The sequence below is a fragment of the Anabrus simplex genome, chromosome 14 (genome assembly GCF_040414725.1).
Source record: "Anabrus simplex isolate iqAnaSimp1 chromosome 14, ASM4041472v1, whole genome shotgun sequence".
In the NCBI taxonomy this organism is placed as follows: domain Eukaryota; kingdom Metazoa; phylum Arthropoda; class Insecta; order Orthoptera; family Tettigoniidae; genus Anabrus; species Anabrus simplex.
The window spans coordinates 53,297,405-53,309,510 of record NC_090278.1 but is presented as its reverse complement, the minus strand read 5'-3'; the positions used below and the strand labels follow the sequence as shown (position 1 = coordinate 53,309,510).

The 12,106-nt window shown below is 38.2% G+C and overlaps 1 protein-coding gene across 1 annotated transcript in view; it reads right to left on the bottom strand.

Annotated features, from left to right (window-relative positions):
* Positions 1–278: 278 nt before the first annotated feature.
* The window catches only part of LOC136885735 (circadian clock-controlled protein daywake), a 34,658-nt gene continuing 22,830 nt past the window's right edge, over positions 279–12,106 (bottom strand). The window contains exons 5-6 of the mRNA XM_067158471.2: positions 9,531–9,680; positions 279–1,186 (exon numbers count right to left, since the gene is read on the bottom strand). Of these exons, the coding sequence (XP_067014572.2) occupies positions 1,035–1,186; positions 9,531–9,680 (302 nt within the window). The 3' untranslated portion in view covers positions 279–1,034. The remainder of the gene's footprint in view (positions 1,187–9,530; positions 9,681–12,106) is intronic.

The window sequence follows — 12,106 nt, the reverse complement described above, 5'->3', positions numbered from 1 at the left end:
ATTTTAGAGCATTCTTGATGTTTGTAATAAATTTTGTTTTTTCTAAGGAGATTCCCAAACCTGTCTTGTTGGCTATTTCTTCCAAGAGATTGATTTGCGTTGTTGCATTTGTTAGGTTTTCTGACAATATAGCGAAATCGTCTGCAAATGCTATTATTATTATTATTATTATTATTATTATTATTATTATTATTATTATTATTATTATTATTACTATTATTATTATTATTATTATTATTATTATTATTATTATTATTATTATTATTATTATTATTATTATTATTATTTGTATATTTATTTGTTTTATTTCTTAATATAAACCGTTTCATATTCCAGTCAGACCTGTTATCGTTTAATAATAGTGTTTTACTGCATTTTATTAAAATGTTCGTAGTGTAAGTTTAGCGATCCTGGCGTTTATTCGGAGCTGTTGTTATATAATTTTAATCACTAGATTGCTTGCCAAAAGCCTGGGTTCAATTCCAAACCTCTCCATAATGTTCATACGGAGTGAGGGCAAGTGATTCATACGTCGGATGGAGACATTAAGCCTCGAGGAGACCCCTTCGTTTTATTCGGCAGGAGAAGGCTACTTGCCGACACTGGTTTTCACCTTGACTCTGCCTCATTATCAACATGTCACACACAGACGCGCAGGTTGTCCATGGCCGTCAGATAAGAAGAACTGTTCCAGGCGAGCCGAAATTGTTCTCGGACACTCTCGATACGCTAGAAAGCCTACGGTTCGACTCAAGACAAGTCCAACGAGGAACTATCTGATGGGAGAGTTAGCGAACCCGATCACGATGATGTCTGACTCAACCAGTATCTGTAGATGATTTAACTGGGTAGCAGTTATCTTGGCAGCCAAGGCCGTAAATGTTTTTGCACCACAATCTTTTTCGTTCTTTATAAAATTTGTAATCAATCTCGCGGCATTAACTACTGATGGCATGTTTCAGTCTCAATACATTTCGGGGAACTAATTCTAAATGCAGGATTTTCTCCCATAGGTTGGCAATACTGCGTTCAGTCTATTCTGGCAGGATCTCGTCGTACGGTAGATGAAGGAAGATACTGTTGGCGATCTGCAGTGCCACTTCCTCCACCGTCTCCTCAGCAACTGGTCGGACGACATCTAACACCTGCCGCATGTTCTGGTTGATGAAGTTCGCCGCAGATTCAGCTGGAACAAACATGGCGTATTACATGCAAAGTGGAACAAACATGGGCGTTCATTCGTAGATCTAAGCAAAGTATTTCTCAGAGATAAGTAATCATCATCATCATCATCATCTGTTTACCCTCCAGGTTCGGTTTTTCCCTCGGACTTAGCGAGGGATCCCACCTCTACCGCCTCAAGGGCAGTGTCCTGGAGCTTCAGACACTTGGTCGGGGATACAACTGGGGAGTATGACCAGTACCTCGCCCAGGCGGCCTCACCTGCTATGCTGAACAGGGGCCTTGGGGAGGGATGGGTAGACTGGATGGGATAGGCAAGGAAGAGGGAAGGAAGCGGCCGTGGCCTTAAGTTAGGTACCATCCCGGCATTCGCCTGGAGGAGAAGTGGGAAACCACGGAAAACCACTTCCAGGATGGCTGAGGTGGGAATCGAACCCACCTCTACTCAGTTGACCTCCCGAGGCTGAGTGGACCCCGTTCCAGCCCTCGTACCACTTTTCAAAAATTTCGTGGCAGAGCCGGGAATCGAACCCGGACCTCCGGGGGTGGTAGTTAATTACGCTAACCACTACACCACAGAGGCGGCCTAGAGATAAGTAATACGACATGTATATATAACATATTAATACTGTACTATGAGATATAAGATCTATTTAAGATATATTTACAATAGGCCAACCAAGTAGGTGGCTCCTATAAATAGAGAAAAGCAAATGTAATTCGCGGTTCTAAACTCCCATTGCTATCGGCTCCTCCATAACTGGAATACTATGGTGGACCACTATGTCAAGTTCCAGGCAATGGGTTAGTACCATATCTGAAATATTTCATTAGTTTGCATGAAGGAGCGGTACCAAATTTGAATGGAGAGTTGAAATAGCAGTTCCAGTGTGCATATAATTACAGTGTTTGCAGACTCTGAGAAAGCATTCCTTCTGATTATATTAGACACATTTGAGAAATTACTAACTACTTTGATAAAAGGTAGTTCAGGTTTAGGAAAGGTTATTTCAGTGAAGCTCAGCTTGTAGGATTCCAGCAAGATATAATAGATTCATGAGGACAAAGGGACTGTATCGCTCTTGACCTATCCAAGGCTTTCGATAGGGTAGATTATGGGATATTACTAAAGAAAATGAGAGCTATCAGACTAAACAAAAGAGTGCTTGAACTCAGAGAATTAAAATAGCTGAAATGTAGAATGTGCCCGTAATGATTAAGACAGCGATGTTTTACAGGACAGTATTATTGGACCTTTACGTTTTCTTATATGTATGGTATGAGTAAAGATCTGGAATCAGAGACAAGGCTATTTGCGGATGATGTTATACTGTGTAGCGGGGCGTCTCAGGGTGCATGCACCAGTGCATTGCGCGGTGCACGATGCAAAATACTACTTCGATTGGTTGACCAGAGCGTACACCCCCACTCCTCGATTTGGGGAAATATCGCTGTCTCTCTCTTTCCCCACGTCTGTCTCGCTCGCTCCACCGAGTCGCCCCGAAACGAAGCGTTGGTCCGAGCCGAGCCGAGTGGGACCGATGCACTGTGCACAGGAACTTTGCGCCTCAGTTTGCACGCGTGAGATTTTGGGCGTTTGAGAGGCCCTGCTGTATAGAGTACTAAATGAGTTGTAGGATTGTGAGCGACTGCAGGGAGACTTAAAAAATGCTGTGAGATGGACAGCAGACAATGGATCATAAATGGGATGAAAAGTCAAGTTTAAAGCTTCACTAAGAGGACAAGTCTTCTCAGTTTTATTTACTGTGTTTATGGGGTAATAGTACCTTATGCGGAACGCTGTAAGAACCTAGGTGATAATATAAGGAATGTTCTTCATTGGGGTAATCATATCAACGAGATTGTTATGGGTATGAGAGTATTTAGGATGTGCTGTAGAGGACGTATGTCTCTAGTAAGATCCCAAATAGAGTATGGTCCCAGTGTGTCGTTCCCACATCAGGATTAATTGATATGAGAATTGAGATCCAAAGGAAAACAGCACGATTTGTTCTGGGTGATTTCCCGCAAAGGAGTAGTGTTACCAAAATATTACAAACTTTGTGCTGGGAAGACTTGGGAGTAAGTAGACGAGCTGCTCAGCTAAGCTGTCAATGGAGATTGGCGTGGAATGACATTAGTAGACGAATAAGTCTAAATAGAGCTTTTAAAAGTAAGTTTTACTAGTGGCTTTACGTCGTGCCCACACAGATAGGTCTTACGGCGACAATGGGATAGGAAAGGCCTAGGAGTTGGAAGAAAGCGGCTGTGGCCTTAATTAAGGTACAGCCTTAGCATTTGTCTGGTGTGAAAATGGGAAACCACGCAAAACCATCTTCAGGGCTGCCGAACGTGGGATTCGAACCCACTATCTCACAGAGGCAAGCTCACAGCCGCGCGTCCCTAACCGCACGACCAACTCGCCCGGCTTTAAAAGTAGAATATGAAGATAAAGTTAGAATTCAAGAGGACAAATTGGGGTGAATATTAATGTATAGGGCGAGGAATAAGGGATTGCAATAATTTGTCAAGGGAAATGTTCGATAAATTTTAAAGTTTTTTGAAAATATTTAAAAAAAGGCTAGGAAAATAACTGATAGGGAATCTGCCACCTTGTCGCATATCATTGATTGATTGATTGATTGATTGATTGATTGATTGGTTGATTGATTGATTGATTGATTGATTGATTGATTGATTGATTGATTGATTGATTGATTGATTGATTGATTGATTGATTGATTGATTGATTGATTGATTGATTGATTGATTGATTGATTGATTGATTGATTGATTGATTGATTGATTGATTGATTGATTGATTGATTGATTGATTGATTGCGATAACACAGCAGTGAGAAGAGCGCAGGTCTGGCTTATTAGAATGTAAAGGCAGAGGTCAGGAGGTGAGCCTGTTAGTCGCCTTTGGTCACATTTCAGTATTCGCGGGGAGTTTAAGGGTTGAAAAGGAGAATCTACGGATAGCTATGATAGCTGAGAGTAGAAATATAACCCACACCACAACGAATCACATTCCCTGGGGCTCAAAATGTTACACACTCGAGTCGTTCAACTTCGTCTAAATATTCATATCAGGACCGGGAATCGAACACAGAACAATCGAAGGGATAGTTCGGTGGTCAAGTGTATATCATCATTACTTGTAGTGTTATAATTCGCCACAGTGGGGTGGAACGCTGGCAATTTGTCGAACAATAAACGGGTCAATCAATCAATCAATCAATCAATCAATCAATCAATCAATCAATCAATCAATCAGTAATCAATGATCTGCATTTAGCGATGCTGTGCAGGTGGCAGATTCCTTATTAATTATTTACTTAGCTTTTTCTTAAATATTTTCAGCGAACTTGAAAATGTATCGAACCTCTCCCTTGATAATTTAGACCAGTCTCTTACTCCTCGTCCTATAAATGAATCTTTTCCCCAGTCTGTCCTCTTGAATTCCAACTTCGTCTTCACATTATGATCTTTCCTACATTCAAAAGCTCCACTCAAGCGTGTTCTTCTACTTGTGTCATTCCACACTAACTCATAACTGACAGCTTAAAACATATCACATACCGGGCGAGTTGGCCGTGAGGTTTGGAGAGCGCAGCTGTGTGCTCGCATCCGGGAGATAGTGGGTTCGAACCCCATTGACGGTAGCCCTGAAGATGGTTTCCGTGATTTCCCATTTTCACACCAGGCAAATGCTGGGGCTGTACCTTAATTAAGGCCACGGCCGATTCCTTGCCATTCCTAGGCCTTTCCTATCCCATCGTCGCCGTAAGACCTATCTGTGTCGGTGCGACGTAAAGCAACTTGCAATATATATATATATATATATATATATCACATATTCGAGAATCTCGTTTCCTTTCTCCCAAGTCCTCCCAGCCCAAAGTTTGGAACCTTTTCGTAACTCTACTCCTTTGTCTAAAATCATCCAGCTGATTTCCTTTGGATCTTTTCCACTTCTCGTATCAAGTAGTCCTAGTGAGGGTTCCATACACTGGAACTGCGGTCTTACCAGAGACTTACACGCCCTCACCTTTACATCCTTACTACAGCCCCTAAATACCCTCATAACCATGTGAAGAAACCTGTAACCTTTCTTAACCACCTCGTTAACATGATTACCCCATAAAAGCCATTCTTTAAATCAACAATATTACTAGGTACTTACACTCTTCCCCATGAGGTATTATCACCCCATCAACACAGTAATTAAACTGAGAGGACTTTTCCTATTAGTGAAACTTACAACTTGTGTTTCATCCCATTTACATTCATACCATTGTCCGCTTTCTATCTCACAACATTGTCCATCTCTCCCTGCAGTCACTCACAATACTGCAGCTCATTTACTACTCTATACAGTATAACATCGTCCGCAAATATCCTTATCCGTGATTCCAGATCTTTGCTCATATCAGTTATATATATATATATATATATAAGAAAATATAAAGGTCCAATAATACTATGGTGGGTGTGGCGCCGGTCTTTCCTGGCGGCTCCCCTTGGCCCTGGGATGATCTCTGCGCAAAATATAAAATAAAAATTTCACCTTTTACGTATATACAAACGTGCCCGTCAGTCTTTCAAGTGTGCTACTGCAATAAATTCCTTCCTCTGGCCCAAGAGCCTCTAGTCCGGCTGTCGGCAATTGGGACAGGAAATGAAATAACTTCTTGCTTCGAATGGCTTGTCACGACGGCGCGGCGCACTGGCTGCCAGCGTCTTGGAATAATATGACAATCTAACTATTGAGCCCACTGAACGACACAATGGTAATTTCAAGATTGAAAATGCCTAAAATTCTTCAATAATTTCATATTCGTAGTTAAATTATGGCTTTCTTCTCGGAAGAAACTTTAATAAGAAATAATAATAATAATAATAATAATAATAATAATAATAATAATAATAATAATAATAATAATAATAATAATAATAATTGCATACAAACTAAATATGAACACTTACAACAAGAAGAACATCGTGATCAATGCAAAACTCAGACAGTCATCCGCCTGGAGGCTTTATATGCTGCTGAAAGTTTGAACCTGATAAAAACAGGATTGGTCAAGAAGTTTAACTAGTGGAGAGAAAGATTCTGAGGAAGATACTGAGACCTCAAAGAACAGAGGGTGGGTCATACAGAAAGAAAGGAAACCAAAAATTATATCTCAAGGTGGAAAAAATCTCAGATAAAATTTGGAAGAAAAGAGCCTAATAATAAGATCAAAGCTCCAAAACGAACATCTTGTACATACAATAAAACAACGTCCATCAATGAAAAGAAAATTAAAATAAAACATTACAAGACGGAGGCTCAACCGGAGGTGACATACGGAAACGAAACTCTTTTTAAACTCACTCATAGAAACAGGATCGACAAAATCCTAAAAGTATAGATAAGAATAACTAGAACAAGTATAAATAAAAACTATCATAAAGATGGACAAATGAAGTGGTGTACAGAGAACTGGAGCCCATCACAGAAACTGTACGGAAAGAGATGATCACCACAAACCAGATTGCCATGAAAATGTACAGAGAAACTCTGGGATCTGAAGAAACAAGTGGGATGGATTAAGGAAATTAGAGAGGATATGAAAAATCTGAAAATAACTCTGAAAGATTTGTGAAACAGAAAATTTAAAGAAAGTGTAAAACATAAAAATAAGATTTGAACCAAAAATATACAAACGACATATAGTGATTAGAGTATTTGCAGGTGAGGAACGACACTAAAGAACAGAATGAATGAAAAGATAATGGGCAATTCGAAAGGAAAACTTATCAAAGAAGATGTCAGAAAATGATTGAAGTGGTCCAATGAAGCCATAAAAGTAGAAGAGGAAGAAAATTTTCAATATTTGGGGGGAAGTAATTGAAATTAATTTTCTAGGCAAAGATGCAAATAAATCAATAGCAAGGAAATTAGAACAAGCTTACCAACTGACCAAGGATATCTATAACAGGAAGAGATTCTCCATAAAACTAAAATCATGCACTACAACACGGTAATTAAAACAGAATGTCTCTATGCTTCAAAGTGTATGTTCTCCATGAAAACAGGAGAAATGGAAGTGATAGAGGAAAAGGAAATAAAACGTTATTCCAAGGAAAAATCTGGAGAGTTCAGACACAGAAGAATGCAGACCTTTAAAACAATAAAGAAACTGAAAGAATGCCCTATACAATCAGAAAGAGGAGAGTTAAGTTCGTTGGTCACATAATGATGATAGATAATGCCAGACTCACAAAACAAATTTTTTATCAGTTTTACAAAAGCAAGAATGACAATCAGTGGATTTCAAAGTATAGAGAGATATGGCAGAGATGGGAATAACAGCACGTATAATACAGGACACAACAACTTTTAGGAGATTGATACAAAATTTCAACTGTTTCCAGGAGGAAATGAGGGAACGGAATAACATATGGACAGAAGAGAGCTGGGAAAAACACATTGAAATAATGAAGAACACTTCGAAAGCAATAAATGAAATAATGAAGAACACTTCGAAAGCAATAAATAAAATAATGAAGAACACTTCGAAAGCGATAAATGAAATAATGAAGAACACTTCGAAAGCAATAAATGAAATAATGAAGAACACTTCGAAAGCGATAAATGAAATAATGAAAAACACTTCGAAAGCAATAAATGAAATAATCAAGAACACTTCGAAAGCAATAAATGAAATAATGAAGAACACTTCGAAAGCGATAAATGAAATAATGAAGGACGCTTCGTAAGCAATAAATGAAGCAGTGAGTTACTTTACACGCTCATAAGTTGGCCAAAGTCGATAAAAATGAATAAATAATAATAACAATGGCTTCATAGAGTAGTAAGATTAGCATGGATTGTTGGTAAAGTACCTTCAGATTGAACAAAAGCAGTAATTGCGCCATCTACAAGCAAGGGAACAGGAAGGATTGCAACAACTATCGAGGTATCTCATTGATTAGTATACCAGACAAAGTATTCACTGACATCTTGGAAGGGAGGGTGTGGTCAGTGGTTGAGAGGAAGTTGGATGGAAACCAGTGTGGTTTGAGACCACATGGGGGCTGTCAGGATCAGGTTATCAGTATGCGCCAGGCAACTGCAAAATGCTACGAGAGGAATAGACAGTTCTGTTTATGTTTCGTAGATCTGGAGAAAGCATATGACAGGGTACCGAGGGATAAAATGTTCGCCATTAATTAAATGGAATTAAAGATAGATTACTAAAGTCAATCAAAGGAATTTATATTGACAATTGAGCTGCAGTGAGGATTGATGGTAGAATAAGTTCTTGGTTCAGGGTACTTACAGGGGATAGACAAGTCGGTAGTCTTTCACTTTAGCTGTTCGTAGTTTACATAGATCGTGTTCTGAAAGGTATGAAATGGCAGGGAGGGATTCAGTTAGGTGGAAATGTAGTAACCAGTTTGGCCTATGCTGACGACTTGGTCTTAATGGCAGATTGTGCCGAAAGCCTGCAGTCTAATATCTTGGAACTTGAAAATAGGTGCAATGAGTATGGTATGAAAATTAGCCTTTCGAAGACTAAATTGATGTCAGTAGGTAAGAAATTCAACAGAACTGAATGTCAGATTGGTGATACAAAGCTAGAACAGGTCGATAATTTCAAGTATTTAGGTTGTGTGTTCTCCCAGGATGGTAATATAGTAAGTTACATTGAATCAAGGTGCAGTAAAGCTAATGCAGTGAACTCGCAGTTACGATCAGTAGTATTCTGTAAGAAGGAAGTCAGCTCCCGGACGAAACTATCCTTACATCGGTCTGTTTTCAGACCAACTTTACTTTACGGAAGAGAAAGCTGGGTGGACTCAGGATATCTTATTCATAAGTTAGAAGTAACAGACATGAAAGTAGCGAGTGTGATTGTTCGTACAAACAGGTGGGAACAATGGCAGGAGGGTACTCGGAATGAGGAGAAAAGGGCTAATTTAGGAATGAACTCGATGGATGAAGCTGTACGCATAAATCGGCTTCGGTTGTGGGGTCATGTGAGGCGAATGGAGGAGGATAGGTTACCTAGGAGAATAATGGACTCTGTTATGGAGGGTAAGAGAAGTAGAAGTAGACCAAGACGACGATGGTTAGACTCAGCTACTCAGTTTCTAATGATTTAAGAATAATAGGTACAGAACTATATGAGGCCACAGCACTAGTTGCAAATAGAGGATTGTGGCGACGTTTAGTAAATCCACAGAGGCTTGCAGACTGAACGCTGAAGGGCATAATGTTCTATAATGATAATATAATGAATAATAATAATTTCGATGAAATATCCATAAACTTATTCCCAGGTACTTACCGATTGCTCTGGTAGAGTTGTCATGGTTACCAAAGTCCACTTCGGATCCTCCGACGCTCAGCTTGGCCTTGATGGTCGTTGCCTCCACGTATTTGACGTCGTCTTTTGTCACTATCTTACCCTTGCCAGACATTTGTACTTTGACGTCAGCTATACAACAAAATTAATATCAGTTAGGAAATCATCGCGTAACTATAATATTGCAGATGACATATAGGCTACGTAGTAGGAGGCCTTGAACAAAATCAGGTGTAGATGTGCTGAGTATTACATTGATATATTAAGAAGAACTTTTCCTCAGTTGTTGGTGCTAGGAACTATTTGTGGTTTGAATATATGTTGCTGACCGTGTATTGGTGTTGCCTAGAGACTACGATCTGTTATTAGAGATATGAGGGTCATATTTTGCTATATTTTTGTGCCCTAAATGTCTTGACATCTTGACTTCTTTACAAACCATTATTCTCTTCATTGTTCCGTATTGAAAACAGCTTTATCACTAAGTTTACACAAGGAGTATTTTATTACACCACCTATTCAATGCAATCCACTGTTGCGTGGTTAAATGATCATAGAAACTACCAAATTTTGAGGTACATGTTTCGCCCCTCTTTTACTGGGCATCATCAGCCTTATTCAATCCTAGAAAAAACATTGGTCTGAAGACCTTATCCAATTTATATAAACTATACTGTTGAATTCTTAATAGTATTGATACTGTGGTTCAGTATATTTACAGTATAAAGATACTTGAGAAAACATATATACACACAATAAAATTACTTTTAAAATGTTCTTAGCACCGATTCTCACCAACACCCCAATGTCTACTAGCACTCGTTATTATGCGATGATTTTTTACCCATATCGTCTTTAATTTGACTACGGATTTTTAACCCTTATATATCTGGAAATAGATCTCACCCTCAACATGCAAGTTTTGACATACTGATCCTATCCATTGATGCCTTGAGTTCGATAATCTGGACCCAAGTGTTGCTTATTGTTCAAGCATTTTACGAAGAGGATCCGTTTCAGATTCAGACATGAATTATTTTTAAGAAATAATGTGACACAAAATTCTTTTGGACGAACATTTTAATAATTTTTAAAGTATAGTTTATATGAATTGGATAAGGTTTTCAAACCAATGTTTTTTCTAGGATTGAATAAGGCTGATGATGCCCGATAAAAGAGGGGCGAAACATGTACCTTAAAATTTGGTAGCTACTATGATCATTTAACCACGCAACAGTGGATTGCATTGAATAGGTGGTGTAATAAAATACTCATTGTGTAAACTTGGTGATAAATTTTGACTTCTTACAATCAAGCCATAGATGACACTAGTTAGAAGAACAATTTTAATGTTGAAACATTTCTTAGCAAATTAGGGGTCCCCAAACTACGAAAAACGTAAAAATTAAGCAATCGTATTAACGAAGTATTATTATTATTATTATTATTATTATTATTATTATTATTATTATTATTATTATTATTATTATTATTATTATTATTATTATTATTATTACTTGTGAGCTATGGCTAAGCAGTGTTTACATCCATTTATTAGTATTGATATTATTAACGTAGTTATGTAAGGACGGTCGTATTATTTGTGAGGTTGTCATGAAACGTCTACTGTATATATATTAATGTGGTTTATTTAATGTAAGAACACATAATTAATAGTATATCATTTATTATTACCTGTATATATGATGTATAATCCAATGTAACATTGTGCAACACACTGTAATATCCAGAATAACGTATCTTTGGCACTAGATAGTTGTAGAAACTTCTTTACGTTGTAACTAGACAATTGGAGACTCTCGAATTTACGATAAAAACATGTTATGTCAGATTTTTCTAGAAGCCTGGCCAGGCAACATATATAAAGAAGCAGTCTTGTGAGTAAGAGTTGAGTTGGTTTGATGAGACGTGTGTGGAAGTCGTGTTAGCGAGTGTTTGAAGTCAAGTATGTGAATTGGCTTTGTTGGGTTCGTAGTTGACATACATCTGTTGCAGTCTTCTTATTCTTCATGATAGGCAGTTGTTAAAAATGGCGGTTTATTGATGTGTGTGTAATGTATAGGTAAATTGTAAATAAAAACAGTGTACCGGTACACAAGTGATAGCATTTTGTGTGCGTCTTTGTGGATACATCAAGACTGTACAGTTTCATAAAACTAACTGATAATATTAGAACGCATACAAATAATTATTGGCTAACCAAATTCTGTTTTATAAAGATTTACACATGACTAATAACATGTCTTCACTCATAATATTAGTTCATTAGTCAGCTGATACAAGTGGAGGTTAGAATCGGTCCGTTGCGTTATTTTCCTGGTTTGTGTTTGTTCCTAACAGTAGGCTAGTGCTTGACTACAACCGAATATTAAGCCATATGTTCGATAGGCTCACCGATGTTTTCGTTTTTGCGACTTTGATACATATGAGAATGGATATAAGAAGTGAAAATAATGTGAGAGAAGAGTCTATTTCTTGCTATTTGCTTTACGTCGCACCGACATAGATACGTCTTATGGCGACGGTGGGATAGGAAA